We start from the raw sequence: 16,956 nt of genomic DNA on the forward strand, positions 1-16,956 counted from the left end.
TGTTGCCCCTTGTCTTAGTGCAGCTGACCTGTGAAAAGAGTTTGGCCACAGCCACTTGACACCCACCCCACAGAGGGGAGATTTAAACTAGATGTTAGGAAAGAGTTTTTTTCCAGTGAGAGTGATGAGACACTTCCACAGGTTGCCCAGGGAGGTTGTGGCTGCTCCCTCCCTGAAGGTGTTCAAGATGAGGTTGGATGAGTCCTTGAGTGACCTGATCTAGTGGGAAGTGTCACTGCCTATGGCAGGGGGTTGGAACTGGGTGAGCTTTGAGGTCCCTTACAACCTAAACCTTTCTATGATTCTATGGTGCATTGATCAGATCTCCTCTCAGCCTTCTCTTCTCCAGAACTAACCAGCCCCAGGGCTCTCAGTCTCTCTCCACAGGGGAGGTGCTCAAGTCCCCCAGTCATCCTCGTGGCTGTCTGCTGGACTTTCTCCAGCAGGTCCCTGTCTCTGCTGAATTGGGGAGCCCAAAACTGGACACAGTATTCCAGGTGTGGTCTCAGTAGGGCAAAGTAGAGGAGAAGAACCTTCCTAGCCCTGCTGGCCACACTTTTCCTGATGCAGCCCAGGATGCTATTGGCTCTGTTGGCCACAAGGGCACATTGCTGGGCACATTGCTGGCCTATGCAAAACTTGCTGCCCACCAACACTCCAGGGTCTTTCTCCATGGAGGTGCTTTCCAGCAGGGTAGCTCCAAATGCTCTGCCTTCATCATTTGGTCATGGTATCATAGAAGATTATCAGGTTAGTCAAGCAATATCTCCCTTTGGTAAATCCATGTTGATTCCTCTTGATAATCCTCTTACTTCCATGTGGTTAGAGATGACCTCCAGGATGAGCTGCTCCATCACCTTTCCAGGGATAGATGTGAGGCTGACCAGTCTGTAATTACCTGGGTCTTCCTCCTTGCCTTTTTTGCCTTTCAGCTCTGGTATTGCCCACTTCAGTTCTCCACTACGTTGTCCAAGAGAGTAACCAAAAATACTAGAGTTCCCTCATTAATGAGGTATGTTGTACTACAGGGTTGACTGAACCTTTTCCAGCTGTCTGCATTCCTAGGGCTTATTAGTTAATATCCTAGGTCAAAAAGCTACAATGAGCACAACAGGGCAAAAGAGGGTGCTGAACTTTATTCACCTCTAAAGCCATCATTTGGTGCTATTAAATATCCCATTGCTTTTTTGTACAAGTGTAGAGGTGGTTTGATGTATTCAGCTGAAATGTTCCATGGAGGAAAGATTGAAAAAGTCCTTCTGAGCTTCTTTCTGCCTTCCATTAAAAGTAAAACCCAGAAAGCCAACAGCAGCTCAATAAGAGAACAAAGACATCTGGCCCCTGGTGACTGCAGAGGATAGTGCTATGATCAATTATGTTAAAATATTCATCTGACTCCAGCACAGTAGGTCTGTGTCATCTGATTAAATGCATTACCAAACTGTGTAGGGCAATTGGACATGGCTGAATTCTAGGTAAGCATTTCAGAAGAACAAATTCAGGACTCTTGGATGTTAATGTAGGTAGTTCTTGTAGCATGGCAGCTTGTGTAATGTCCATTCAGAATATGGGCAGGGGAACTCCCTTCTGTGTGCCTTCAAGAATGTTAGTAACCAAATTTCACCCAGTGTTGCCCAAATTTTCCCATTTTTTTCAGTCTGATCAATTGGTAGTCCCAGTGTTATCACCTCAGTACTGCTGCCTTGAGACCATCCGAGGGGCAAGGAAGTTCCTTTACAGTCCATTCATGCTGAGCTCGTGTTTTTTCAGTGCATCTGTTCCTTGGCTCTGCCAATTCAGCAGTTTGGGAGGTCCTGTTATAAATAAAATATAGAATCATAATCATAGAATCATAGAATCAACCAGGTTGGAAGAGACCTCCAAGATCACCCACTGGTCCATGTTGGATGGAAAAAGCAAAAATGGCCATTTCTGTGTGCTGGGTTTTCCTTAGTCCCTACAGGTCTATTTGTACAACCGAGCGAACTGTAAATTTTGATCATGGAGCTGAAACAAAAGAGCTGACATGTAAAGGAAGAGGACATAAAGCAGCTTTGCCACAGAATAATGTGCTGTAGAATGGTACTTAAGATTCGTGTTCTGCAGGGAAGGTTGTTTACTGGTGAACAATAAATCTTTAGAGGGAGCAGAGTGAGGACATGGCGAGCAGCACACTTTAACACCATTATTTTTGTTGGATTTTATTTGTGGGAAGCCCAGCTGAAGCTAATGGGGATGTGCAAGTATAAATATGTAGAGATCTTCTGAACTGAGGAAAGTTGTGGCTTCTCCATCATTCTGAGTACTGATTACATTAAACGTTTACCAGGAATGGTTTGTATCAATTATCTTTGTGTAGCTGACCCTGACCAAGGTGGATCAGATGAACATGAGCACATTGTTCTTCCCAGTCATGGTTTTTATGACTCAGTGACATGCACGACATCCATTGCTCCCATTGGAGAGGTGATGAATTCTCAGCATCCTTGAAAAGCCAAGGTCAGCATGTGCTGAAATACAGCTACAGAATTAATCACTGTTCTTGCAGATGTGGGTAAAATTGGATGCAAGGCAAGGAAGGTTCAAGTGTTGTGATGGTTTGGGAATTACCTGCCCCCCCCCCCCCCCACTTAAGAAAGTCTCCCAGACTAGACTCAGCTGGCTGAAAGTTAAGGAATGAAGCTATATTTACAGCTTAGAACAATATAAAAGCATATATATCCACAAATATATACAGTTATATACAAGTTAAATGCAATACATAAACACAATAACCCTTCCAGAAACAAATGCCCCAGGAGGTCTCCTGATCCAAACCCTCATCCCTCTTCCTCTTTCACTTCCTTGAGAAATAACCAGATCAACCCACATATATATCACATGATAGGGGAGGTTGTAGCCAGGTGGAGGTTGGTCTCTTTTGCCAGGCTGCCAGCACCAGAACAAGGGGACACAGTCTCAAGTTGTGCCGGGGTAGGTCTAGGCTGGATGTTAGGAGGAAGTTCTTCCCAGAGAGAGTGATTGGCATTGGAATGGGCTGCCCAGGGAGGTGGTGGAGGCACCGTCCCTGGGGGTGTTCAAGCAAAGCCTGGCTGAGGCACTTAGTGCCATGGTCTAGTTGATTGGCTAGGGCTGGATGCTAGGTTGGACTGGATGATCTTGAAGGTCTCTTCCAACCTGGTTGATTCTATGAGTCTATGATTCTAAGATGTGAAAAAGGGCTAGGTGGATTACAGAGTTAATGCAGAGGCCACCACAGAGACCAGACCACCAGAAAGAAGGCACAGCCAGAAGTGAGAGCTGAGATGTGTGTGAGATGTGAGTGTCTTATCTATATTTTGCCAAGCTGCGTTTCTCAGCAGAAGAATGGGTGATATACAGTACATGTTGGGTTTCTGTTTTCTTCTCACAGCTAAAGATTTAATTTCTCTCTGTAAAATATTCCAGTTAGTTTCAAACCAGCACAGGTGTGTAAGAATTTAGGCTAATGTGAATACATCCTTCTGGAAAGAAGCACTGGCTTTTCAAACAGTAACATGATATGTGCAAAAGGCTGCAGGGAGGCAGGATGTGCGCATCACTGGAGAGGGAAAAAGTGAGCAAGTGAATCTTCTCGTGTTCTCACTGGTGTTACTGGTAATGGGCACTTACTGCTAGGTGGTGTCCACTCTGTGGATGAGACCAGTTTCTCCTTCTGGATTAGGTTCATAGAATCATAGAATCAACCAGGTTGGAAGAGACCGCCAAGATCATCCAGTCTAATCTAGCACCCAGCCCTAGCCAATCAACCAGACCATAGCACTAAGTGCCTCATCTAGGCTTTTTTGGAACACCTCCAGGGATGGCAACTCACAGTATCACAGTATCCCAGTATCATCAGGGTTGGAAGAGACCTCACAGATCATCAAGTCCAACCCTTTACCACAGAGCTCAAGGCTAGACCATGGCACCAAGTGCCACGTCCAACCTTGCCTTGAAGTGCCCCAGGGATGACGACTCCACCACCTCCCCGGGCAGCCCATTCCAGTGTCCAATGACTCTCTCAGTGAAGAACTTTCTCCTCACCTCCAGCCTAAATCTCCCCTGGCACAGCCTGAGGCTGTGTCCTCTCGTTCTGGTGCTGGCCACCTGAGAGAAGAGAGCAACCTCCCCCTGGCCACAACCACCCCTCAGGTAGTTGTAGACAGCAATAAGGTCACCCCTGAGCGTCCTCTTCTCCAGGCTAACCAATCCCAGCTCCCTCAGCCTCTCCTCGTAGGGCTGTGCTCAAGGCCTCTCCCCAGCCTCGTCGCCCTTCTCTGGACACGCTCAAGCATCTCAATGTCCCTCCTAAACTGGGGGGCCCAGAACTGAACACAAGACTCAAGGTGTGGTCTAACCAGTGCAGAGTACAGGGGCAGAATGACCTCCCTGCTCCTGCTGACCACACCATTCCTGATGCAGGCCAGGATGCCACTGGCTCTCTTGGCCACCTGGGCACACTGCTGGCTCATGTTCAGGCGGGTATCAATCAGCACCCCCAGATCCCTCTCTGTCTGGCTGCTCTCCAGCCACTCTGACCCCAGCCTGTATCTCTCCATGGGGCTGTTGTGGCCAAAGTGCAGCACCCTGCACTTGGAGCTATTGAACCCCATCCCATTGGCCTCTGCCCATCTGTACAGGCGGTCAAGGTCCCGCTGCAGAGCCATTCTACCTTCCAACTCAGTCACATCTGCCCCCAGCTTGGTGTCATCTGCAAACTTGCTGATGACTGACTCCATGCCCTCATCCAGGTCATCTATGAAGATGTTAAAGAGGATGAGGCCCAACACTGATCCCTGAGGGACACCACTAGTGACAGCTGCCAGCTGGATGTGGCACCATTCACCACCACTCTCTGGGTCCGGCCCTCCAGCCAGTTCCTAACCCAGCACAGAGTGTTGCCATCCAAGCCATGGGCTGACAGCTTAGCCAGCAGTTTGCTGTGGGGGACTCCACCACCTCCCTGGGCAGCCCATTCCAATGGCAAAGGTTGTACTGGCTCTGACTCTCTACACTCCAAAAGAGAACCTGTTCTCTGCCTTTTGTTATCAAACTCTTTAAACAGTGAGCAACCCTTTTGTTTCATGTTTATGAAACTGCTTTTTATCCTTCTCTTCCTTGAAAGCTCTGCCTTGAGGCAATGCCTGCTTAGCTGTTGGAGGTCCTGTCTTCTGTCATATTCTTTGGCTTTGATGACTCAGGCATTAAAAACAAAAACAAACAAATAAATGAACAAAAAACCCAAACAAGCAATAAACAACAAAACTCAGACCAAATCAACAACAACAAACCACTGCATTCTGGACTGTGGTAGCTTAAGAGCAAGCTTTTGGAACACTTTTTAATGCAGTTAGCCAGGTGTTGCTGTGAATGATATTTTCCACAATGAATATTGCTTATTAATGTTGCTATTCAGAGCTCTCACCACCCCCAACCACTGATTTTAATAATATTTTGGTTCTTACACGGTTATGGAAACATTCTATGGCTAACATCTACATCTGATGTAACCAGCAAAACATAGAAACATTAATTGAACTGCAAGAGACTGTTCCCGTGGTCAAATGGTCAAATGCTGCCTGCGGCCAATATGGGGCTTGCCCAGTAGCTGAGCTCAAGCTCTTTCTGCTCTATGGCAGAAGGCAGTAGAGAATCACAAAGGGGCATTTAAGCATTTACTCACAAATCATTATTATTACCCTGGAGGGAGCTAGCCAGTTCCAAACAGTGCCCAGATGCTTTCAGTAGACTCTGCGTTGTTGGATATTGAGGCTTGAATCTTCCCAGCTTCTGGGGACAGGATGCAGACAATCTCTGACCTTGTTCTCCTGGCTTCTCCTGGACCATCTGTGTATATGTCCAGGAATTCTAAGCAGGACCTTCAGGTGCAGAGGCAGATGTGGTGCAGTCTCAGCACAATGCCATGCTGGCCACACAGACCGATCATGTGCAGACATCCAGGGTCTGCTCCTGGTAACTGGTGGCAGTGGAGTTTAGGAGGCAAGCAATAAGGCAGTGTGCAATAGCAGCAGGGCTGGACACAGTAGAGATAGCAGGCAAAGAGCAGGGGAGCAAAGCAGTGAAGCAAAAGCAGGTTGTTCACCTGCCTATCTCCTTTAATCAGTGTGGGCCAAGATTAATTGCCCTTTGGACACAGAATAGCCAATCCAGATGGCAGTTAGCCAAACCTTACCATATTAGGCAAAGCCACAGGCTCACTTTTGCCTAGTTTGGGAAAAGCACAGGCCTTGCACTAGGCAGGCACAAGCTAACTGTGTGTACCTTACACCACAGGACCCTGGGCAGGCCAGACTTTATGGTGCCAAGCCCTTTGTATCCCTTTGTGTCGGTTTGATTGGTAAACATGTGTAAGCCTATTTTGGGCCTATGGGCCCTCCACAACACTAGGTCATATTTCCTATCTGAAAGCTCACAATGGGACTCAGTTTTGCTGCATGAATGAAGCTAATTGAATGTTTATTTATTCTATTTTAAACAAAGTTCAAAACCACTGAAGTGCACTTGAGATCTGGGATAGTTTTGGGGTTTGGTTTTTTTTTTGTTTGTTTGCTTAATAAAAAGGTCTTGGAAATTCAGTAGCCTTGGAAAAGGTGTTTGATTTGATTTGGGGATAATGTAATGAGGCAGGAATGATAAAAATGTAGTTATTTTTTACTTTCCCAAAAGCCTCTTCCCAAAACTATGTACAAGACTAGCTACATTTTATTTACAGGTTCTAATTCAGTTGGGAATTTCCACAAGGATGCTTGTGGCAAATTTTGGTAATTTGGAGAAATCAGGAAATGGAGAAGGCTAAGCCACAAAATGGCTTTACCCCACTTCGAAATCAGAGGCAAGCAGAGCCCTAGGGAAAAGCTGAGGGAGCTCTGATGTACTAACGAAGGCAGAGTAAGACTCTGGAGACGCTCCCTGGATCTTCTTTGCAGCAGCCTCTGGAAACTGCAAGTTACAGTCCAGTTTGGGAACCATGCAGCATAAATCCAGTGTGAGTGGAACCTGCCGAAGTCAAAGTGTCTGCAGACACAGCTGCCATGAGGCAGAGCGCATGGAGCGGCACTGCTCTAGCAGCACAGACACAGCAGCCTGCAGCAGAGGCAGAGTCTGTCCAGCTTGGGGTAGGGAGCAGGAAGTCAGGGTGTGCCAGTCTGAGAGGAAGCCAGGTCTGGTGTCACAGAGAAATCTCTCAAATGGATCAAAATGGACCTTATGGACCTGTGTGTGCTTTCTAGTCACTCTATTTAAGTCTTTCCTAGACTGTGCGTCCAGTGCCAGTATATAATGGTGTGAAGAATCCAGCCAATCACAATCCCAGGTCCCAGGGCAGGCTTTCCCACAAGAGAGTTCACGTGGGAGCAGCAAGAAAAGGCCTTTTGCCTCTCCTGGTTCAAGCCCACAGGGGGAGGAGAAAGCAATTTCTTACCTTCCTCTTCCCCCATTTAAACCTCCACAGACAGAGGGGGAAATGGAGTTTGGAGTGTTCCACAACAAGGTTGTTTTTATTTTGTAGTTTAGGGCAGCGTTTATCTGTGGAGTTCTTTAGTGCATCAGAAATTGGCTTCTGATAATAGTGAAATGTTGTAATGAAATCAGCTATGAAAGCTGGGGCTGGACTTTGCTTGGTTGTAAATCAAAATCGCTGTAGCAATGCCGTATGAGAAAGTGAGTGCCTTCTCAACAGAAAAATAGAGGCTGGAAGCGGTGGTCGTAGAATCATCACAGAATGGTTTAGGTTGGAAGGGACCTCAAGGATCACCCAGTTCCAAACCCCTCCTCCCATAGGCAGGGACACCTCCCACTGGAACAGGTTGCTCAAGGTCTCATCCAACCTGGCCCTGAACACCTCCAGGGAGGGAGCAGCCACAGCCTCTCTGCGCAACCTGTGCCAGCGTCTCACCACCCTCACTGCAAAGAGCCCTTTCCTAACATCTACTTTGAATCTCCCCTCTGCCAGTTTAAACCCATTACTCCTTGTTCTGTCATTACAAGACCTTGTAAGTAGTCCTTCCCCAGCCTTCCTGTAGCCCCCTTCAGATACTGCAAGGCCTTTGCAACGTCTCCTGGAAGCCTTCTCTTCTCCAGACTGCAGAGCCCCAAGTCTAGTAGGCTGTCTTCATAGCAGAGTTGCTGCAGCCCTCTGATGGTGGAGTATGTTTGCGTGAGTGAGCTGAGCCACCCCAATACCCAAGCCATGTCCAAATGATTAGTACCTCTGGCTGACTTGGTGAAGTGCCTCCTAGAGAAAAGCTTTGGTCTCAGAGGAAATACAGCCACATTAAATCTCTCTCATGGCACTGTGTTGTCAGTGTAGGTGCATCCCTGCTGCCCCTTCTTGTGAAGACTTCTGGCTGCTCCAAGTGCCTCTGTAGCAGGCTGCTGGACAATGTGGATTGGCAGAGTGTATCTGGCCTCTGAGATGCAGTGGCTGGGGCTGGACCACAGTCCTTTCCCAACTGGACTTCAGCAAAGCCTTTGACACTCTGCCACAAGAAGCTCCTAGCCAAGCTGGCAGCTCATGGCTTGGACAGATTCACTCTGTGCTGGGTCAAGAACTGGCTGGGTGGCAGTGCCCAGAAAGTGGTAGTGAATGGTGCCACATCCAGTTGGCAGCTGTCACTAGTGGTGTTCCCCAAGGATCAGTGCTGGGCCCAGTCCTGTTCAATATCTTTATTGATGACCTGGACAAGGGGATTGAGTCCAGCATCTGTAAGTTTGCAGAGGACACCAAGCTAGGAGCAGGTGTTGATCTGTTGGAGGGCAGAAGACCCCTGCAGAGGGACCTGGCCAGGCTGGATAGGTGGGCAGAGGCCAATGGAATGAGATTGAACAAGGCCAAGTGCAGGGTTCTGCACTTTGGCCACAACAACCCCAAGCAGCACTACAGGCTGGGGACTGAGTGTCTGGAGAGCAGCCAGGAGGAAAGGGACCTGGGGGTACTGGTAGATAGTAGGCTGAAGATGAAGCAGCAGTGTGCCCAGGTGGCCAAGAGAGCCAATGGCATCCTGGCCTGCATCTTGTTCACCTTAATCACCCTATTCATCAGATGTGGGCTGAGATTGATGGTCCTTTGGCCACAATATTGTCCAATAGGCTTCTGGCAGTCAGCCAAAACACACCAAATTGGGAAGGGCCCACAAGTCTGGTAACCCAAATATGGGAAGAGCATGGGCCCTACACCCGGTAGGCCAAGTTCTTGAGTCCAGCACTTGGGTCACAGCAATGCCATGCAGCGTACAGGCTTGGATAAGAGTGGCTGGGAAACTGCCCAGCAGAAAAGGGCCTGGGGTGTTTGTGGACAGCCAGCTCAATAGGAGAGGCAGTGTGCTCAGGTGGACAAGAAGACCAAAGGCATTCTAGCCTGTATCAGGAACAGTGTGGCCAGCAAGACTAGAGGGGTGTTTATTCCCCTATACTCAGGATTGGTGAGACAGTGCCTTGAGTACTGTGTTCAGTTCTGGGCTCCTCACCACAAGAAAGACACTGAGGTGCTGGAGCAGGTGCAGAGAAGGGCAGTGAAGCTGGTGAGAGGTCTAAGAGAACAAGTCCCATAAGAAGCAGCTGAAGGAACTGGTGTTGGTTAGTCAGGAGAAGAGGAGACTGAGGGGAGACCTTATTGATCTCTACAGGTATCTGAAAGGGTGTGGTGAGGTGAGTGTTGGTCTCTTCTCTGAGTAGTGACAGGACAAGAGGAAATGGCCTGAGCTTGCACCAGGGGAGGTTTAGTTAGGACATTAGGAAACAATTTTTTCCCTGAAAGAGTTGTCAAATTTTTCACCCTGGCACATAGAATCAACCAGGTTGGAAGAGACCTCCAACATCAACCAGGCCAACCTAGCACCCAGCCCTAGCCAGTCAACTAGTCCATGGCACTAAGTGCCTCATCCAGGCTTTGCTTCAACACCCCCAGGGATGGTGACTCCACCACCTCCCTGGGCAGCCCATTCCAATGCCAATCACTCTCTCTGTGAAGTGCTGATAGAGGCTGCCAAGGTAGGTGATGGAGGTATTTAGAAGATGTGCAGATGTGGCTTAGTAGCTGACTTGGTAGTGTCAGATTAATGGTTGGATTCAATGGTCTTAAAAGTCTTTTCCAGCCAAGTGTGGCCTGTACTTTCATGTGTGGCCTGTCCTCAGTCCTTGCAGGGCTGGAATCTGAACTACTGATGTCAGAACTTCAATAAGACCCTTCAGCACAGACATCAACATCCTCAGTAAGAGGGTCAGGACCTACCTAACACAGAGACAGTGATGCTGCTAAGGTTTGCAGCCTGAGAGGCTTGCATATGCTCACACACAGAACCATTTCTTACTAACATAGCAAGAACATCCATGGCGACCACGGTTCTGAGTTTCTATGAGTACAGGCATGTAGGTGGCTGCCACACAGCATGGTTTGTGTTCCTCTGACTAAAACCCTTAATGAGAACGATTACTAATTTGAAGCATGCAGAGACTGGAAATTACAAGGAAGGTCGGACGAGGTTTGTGCTGCTATCACAAAGACACTCTGAGGAATGTTAAAGCAGCCTTGTTCTAGTAATTACTGTGAGCGTGTGAGATATTTGTACTGAAACTGAGCAACCTGCCATTGCTTGCAGGCACTGATGTAATCCACTTTCTCTATGGCACTGTGATGGTTTGGGCATTAACCCGCCCCCCCACACTTTGAATTTGCCCCAGCTAACTCAGAAGGGCTCCAGGAATATAAATGAAGCTATTTATTGACAGCCAGCAGAATATACAAGCAGCTATTTACAATATATACAGTTATATACAGAAATATACAAAGGATAAGTAATCATAGAATCATAGAACCAACCAGGTTGGAAGAGACCTCCAAGATCAGCCAGTCCAACCTATCACCCAGCCCTAGCCAGTCAACCAGACCATGGCACTAAGTGCCTCATCCAGTCTTTTCTTGAAGACCCCCAGGGACGGTGCCTCCATCACTTCCCTGGGCAGCCCATTCCAATGGGAAATCACTCTCTCTGTGAAGAACTTCTTCCTAATATCCAGCCTATTCCTACCCTGGCACAACTTGAGACTGTGTCCTCTAATACATAAGCACAGCTCCCCTCCCAGAAACCTGAGTCCCCAGCACCTCCCCTGGCCCCTCTCAACCTTACCCCAATCCTGAGAAGGAATAGAGGTGCAGCCAAGAGGTTAAGAAGGAAGGTTAGTGGCAGTGAGGTTAAGGAGATGTGGCTAGGTCTGAAGACAAAGGCAGAGTGAGAAAAAAATGGAGAATATTATCTAATGTTTACTTTCTTGTTCCCAGACTTCTCAGCGGGACTATGAGAGAAGTTGACATCACCATTGTTTTCCTTTTCACAGCCCATTATCTAGTTCTTTTCACCAAAACATCCCAGCTTGCTTCAAACTAGCACAGGCACAATGGGAGGAAGGTGATCTGTGTGAGGTTTTTTCCTGTCTTAAGTGGTTGCATAGCCTAGATCAGATCCTTAAGGGCAGTGGACTCCTTTGTTCAGGTTCGGTTTTGTTGTTTGGTTTGGTCTTTTCACCCCCACGGGAATGTGTTCTTTGGCTTTGTTAAGCAAGTAGGCTTTAGGTTGGGTACTCTGACTCATTCTTTGACAGATCTTTGAATGTTGTCTGGTCTCCTGAACAAAAGATTGCTGTGATTGCACCTGACAATTTGCTTCTGTGTCCTTCTGTGAAGTACCAGTAAAATGTAAATAACCCATTTAACTAATCTCTTGCATGTGGAGATGTAGTAGAGTTTTCAGCTGCTCTGAGCTGCCTTTTATCACCCTGATGGTCCCTGCTGTTCAGTGAGATGTGTCCTAGTTGGGATTGCTCATGATCCTTTCCAACATTCCTGATATTGCTGGAGATTTAACACCTGGCCTGTGCCAGTTAACAGTTCCAAGGAGCACAGCTTTTCAAGATTAATAAGCCTAAGTCTAAAGATGATGGCTGGGTTTTTACCTAGCAGAGCTGTTTGTGAGCTGATGTGCACACACATGCACCTGAGTCACATCAAATCAATGAGTGAAACAAAAACGTGTTGCTGGGCTTAAATGTGGATCTTATGGTGAATTTAAGCACATTTTTTTCTGAAACAAAGCCTTGGTATTGTGCATTCTTCTCTAAATCATAGAGGGGGGCTAATTATACCTGCTTGGGTGGTTTTCTGTCCTACGTTGCTTTTTAAAGTAGAATCATAGAATGGTTTAGGCTGGGAGGGTCCTCAAGGATCATCCAGTTCCAACCCCCCTCCCACTAGAACAGGTCACTCAAGGTCACTCAATGCCTCATCCAACCTGGCCTTGAACACCTCCAGGGAGGGAGCAGCCACAACTCCTCTCTGGGCAACCTGCGCCAGCGTCTCACCACCCTCATTGCAAAGAACTTCTTCCTAACATTGAGTCTAAATCTCCCTTCTGCCAGTTTAAACTCATTACTCCTCATCCATTACAAGAGTTCATAAATAGTCCCTCCCCTGAAGGTGGGGGAAGGCCACTCCAAGGTCTCCTGGAAGCCTTCTCTTCTCCAGGCTGCCAAGCTCCAACTCTTTCAACCTGTCCTCATAGCAGAGCTGCTGCAGCCCTCTGAGCATCTTCATGGCCTCCACTGAACTCACTCTAGTAGTTCCATGTCCTTCTTGTGCTGAGGGCTCCAGAGCATCCTTCTTTTTTTTCTTTTCTACTAAGAAATATAAATGCAATCAATGTATTATTTCCATGGCAATTGGAAATCATGAAATGAAAGATTTTCAGAAAGCTTACAGAGTGGCCTGGGACTCTTTGGTTTGAATATCATAGAATCATAGAATCATAAAATAAACCAGGTTGGAAGAGACCTCCAAGATCATCGAGTCCAACCTAGCACCCAGCCCTAGCCAGTCAACCAGACCGTGGCACTAAGTGCCTCATCCAGTCCGTTCTTGAACACCTCCAGGGACGGTGACTCCACCATCTCCCTGGGCAGCCCATTCCAATGCCAATCACTCTCTCTGACAACAACTTCCTCCTAACATCCAGCCTAGACCTCCCCTGGCACAACTTGAGACTGTATTCTCTTATTGTGTTGCTGGTTGCCTGGCAGAAGAGACCAACTCCGTCTGGCTACAGACTCCCTTCAGGGAGTTGTAGACAGCAATGAGCTCTGCCCTGAGCCTCCTCTTCTGCAGGCTGCACACCCCCAGCTCCCTCAGCCTCTCCTCATGGGGTTTGTTCAATAGATTCAGTGGGAGTCATTGTCAGTAAGTCCTTCTTCAGTGTATTTATCTTGCTGCTTTAAGAGTAATTCCTTTTCCTGTTTTCTCCTTAGGGCTCTTCCTGCAATGATGCAGTGGGTCCGAACTCAGAAACCAGGAGAAAGTGGTGTGAATATTATCACTGCAGATTTTGTAGAACTTGGTGACTTTATCAGCACAGTCATAAAGCTCAACTACGTCCTGGATGAAGGTGAAGACGACACTACTTGATAAGATTGCGATATGCGTGTTGCTGCATTGTTTAGAATTGAAAAGAGAGGGGAGGGGGGAAGGAGAATTAAAAAAAAAAGGAAAAAAATCAACAACAACAACAACAAAAAAAGATTGCATTTTAAAAAATAATTACCTTGTACAACACTAATCTTCCTGTAACACGCTGAAGTGTTTAGGGCTTTAGTGGGTGGATGTAGGGGAAATGTTTTAATCAGTTATGATGATTTTAATTTTTTTTTTTACATTTGTGTTTCATGTGAAGAGCAAAACTAAAATGTGTTTACAGTGTTTGATTAAAGAAGGCCATTTACTTGTTTTCCATGAGGTACCAGATGTGCTTCACATGTCTTCTGTGGTTCTGAACAGTGCCAAGAAATCCGCTGCTTTCAGAGAGTGGGACAGTATGTTGCCCTCTGCCTGCCCACACACAGCAGAGTTCCTGATGGTGTGTGAGTGTTACATGGGGAAACTGAGAGCAGTGTATCTGGCCTGAAAATTTGATGCCTCTACACTTTATCTTTTATGTAGTTTAACACTGACAGTGTTTTATCAGTGAGCTACAGGTTTAAATGCCTTTTGTGAAGTAAATCCAAAGTCATGTCTCTAACACGTACGTAATCAGTGGACAGTAAACATGGTGTTCTACGTAGCTTGCACAGAGCAATGACTAAATCCTGCTTGCTTTGCGTCCTCAAAATGAGTTTTTCTGATGTCTCTGCAGGTCAAGTAGCTACTGGCCTAACTCTATACTAGGAGCTTTTCAGTGCATATTTTCCCTGGTTCTAGCAGGAACAAAGGACACTTTACAGCACCATTTTCTCACAGGATTAATCTTACATAAGACCTTGATCCAACATCAACTGAATTTAATAAGACATTTTCCTGAGTTTAGCCTGGATTTGGCACAATGATCACTAAATTGTATGAATTGTGAAGTGGGGAGGATTTTATGCCGTAATGGAAACCAGCTTTCTACAGGACTAAAACTGCATTTATTGAAAAACAGGTGCTGTCCAGGCTTCTCTTTAAGGCAGCTACAAATGCAGTACTTCTCTGCCAGTTGCAAAGAAAATCAGCACCAGTTTTCACCAGTGAAAAATGGCTGCACTGGAGAGTGTAGCAGTTTGTTTATGGTTAATAACAATACTTTTTAGTCCCCCTGTTTGTGGGAGGTAATCCTGCATGACACAAGGTTGTAAGTATGCTTAATGGCTCTGTTCCAGCAGCAGAATTGCTGATCATTGTACTTTTAATGAAACATATGTAGAGCTCAAATCTATGGAAGACATAGTGATTTACAACGTGTGAGCATCACCACTGTATGACACCTAACTGGGTACAGTGCAATCAGTCCTATCACTTCTGGACACATCAATGCACAGGCACACAACTCTGGAAAGCAAAACATTCCATTTGTGCAAAACAGTAGATGCTACAATATCTGCTCTGGAGGCAAATGTTCTTTGAAATATCACAGGGCTTTAGGGGATAAGACTCGAAGATCAAAGTTTCTGCTGATATAACTAGAACTTTTGTTTGAGTGGGAGAAGTGGATGGCATCATATGGTCCATTGCTGTTTTCTGTCGGGTGAGAAGGACTAGAATCATAGGACTAGAATCACTACCATCTACTATCCAAGTTTAGAACAATGAAAATGTTCTTCTCATCCAGGTGGGTTGTGGGAGGGTTATAGGGCATTTGTTGGAATTATTTGGGTTGTTTGGGTTTTTTTAAGTTTAGGAAGAAGTAGAATAAAATGAACACTTGCTGCTATTTTGTAGTGAGAGGGTGCCTTGGAAAATGTGTGTGTGTGTGTGTGTATGTGTGTGTGTGGTGTGAAGAAACATGTAAGTGTATGTATAATATAATGACACATTTAAATGAATGCATATGACACACAGACATCCATGCATGCTTTCATAGTGATATGCAGGTTTCTGGACAGGAGGTCTATAAATTCGGATGGAAGAAAACAGCTATTAAGAAGTGACAAAGCCTCCTTCTGTAGCAGTTTTTCTTCTCTCTAGGTTAGGACTATAAGATTCATTGGCACTGAAGTCTGTGCTCTAAGCCAGTTAGGTTTTGTACAACATTAAAACTCAACCTGAACTGCCACAAAACTTTACTGAGTCACAGCCCATCTTTGCACTCAGCAAGGTGAAGGTAGGACTCCAGTGCTTTCACCCACCCCTATGAAAGATATAGGGTGGTTGTTGCACTTTGTTTCTGGTTTCTACAGGCTCTCCAAGCAAAATTAATTGACAGGCACAAAATGCAACATGAGCATGTTTGGGGGTTGTTTGTTTTTTTTTAAACATTCTGTGTGGGTCTCTCACACAGAAACAGGAAAATGTTTGCATATTTAGTGATGGTGTGGTGTGAAATGGTCTTGTAATTTTCCCATTTATCTGATTTCCTTTGTTTTCAGACCCTTCCTATCTTCCTCTGCAAGTGCTGTCAGGAGAGTTAACCTGTCCTTTTAACCTGTGCTTGCATCTGGTTGAAATTCTTGACTCTGAGAGCATCAACAGCAGCAGGTTCCTCCTAGCACACCCCTCCCCTGCTCAAGTACACACCAGACACGCCAAGCTTTTTGCTTTACACAGAGATGTAGTCAAAGCAAATGTTTTGCTGTATAAGAAATGTGTGTGTGGTGTGTGTGTGTGTGCCTGCACTTATTAATAAATATAGAGCTATCTTGAGCCTTGTCAGCGCTGTTATGAGATGTTCGCTTAGCATCAGTTCTAATTGTCATTTGGGTGCTGGAAAATAAAAGCAAAGCAAAAAAAAACCCCAACCAACCAAAAAAAAAAAACCCAACAACAAACACCAAATCCTCTGACAAGAAGGATAATAGACAAATCATAAAAGTTTCTCCATTAGTGGGGGGGGGGGAGTCTTAGCAAAATGTTAAATTTTGATCAGAAAAAAATATGGTTTTGTTCAACTGTCAGTCTCCTTTCTGCTGGAGAAGTGCAGCACTTTGTGTTAAGGGACAGGTAAACAAACTTGCCTTAATCTTAATTACTGAAAACAAAAAAAAGCATGTATGGGGACATATTATCCATGCTTTTCTAGCAGTTTTCATCTGCGAGGCCCCAAACTAAATCCTGCAAGGGATGTGCTCCCTGCCGATGTTGTTTGGGAGGTCTTGTCAGAAAACAAGAAGCCAGAAGGGACTATGCAGCACAACTGGACCATTGAAGAGCTCTGTTTTGCCACCCTTATGCAGCTGAAACTCAATATTTGATTCCAAACAGAAATGTGCTTGTGGAGGTTGGGTCACAGGAGTTGTTCTGACCTGATTGTTCTGGGAGGTTTCTACACGTTTGTTACGAGGAATCTGAATGGGAAATTTGATTACTGTAATCAGCCCATCAGAGGAAAAATACCTGTCTACACTATTGATCTTCATAAGCGTCTGTTTGCTGGAACTGTCATGTCATTCTCCACTGAAACATTT

General features: G+C 46.0%; 2 protein-coding genes across 4 annotated transcripts in view; both read left to right on the forward strand.

The window, feature by feature from the left end:
• PLCXD3 (phosphatidylinositol specific phospholipase C X domain containing 3) overlaps window positions 1–15,317 on the forward strand; it is a 170,926-nt gene extending 155,609 nt beyond the window's left edge. The window contains exon 3 of the mRNA XM_064140591.1: window positions 13,333–15,317. Within this exon, the coding sequence (XP_063996661.1) occupies window positions 13,333–13,489 (157 nt within the window). The 3' untranslated portion in view covers window positions 13,490–15,317. The remainder of the gene's footprint in view (window positions 1–13,332) is intronic.
• Window positions 1–16,956, forward strand: part of RPL37 (ribosomal protein L37) — a 472,830-nt gene that overhangs the window by 275,383 nt on the left and 180,491 nt on the right. The window lies entirely within an intron of this gene.

The sequence above is a fragment of the Pogoniulus pusillus genome, chromosome Z (genome assembly GCF_015220805.1).
Source record: "Pogoniulus pusillus isolate bPogPus1 chromosome Z, bPogPus1.pri, whole genome shotgun sequence".
NCBI lineage: Eukaryota > Metazoa > Chordata > Aves > Piciformes > Lybiidae > Pogoniulus > Pogoniulus pusillus.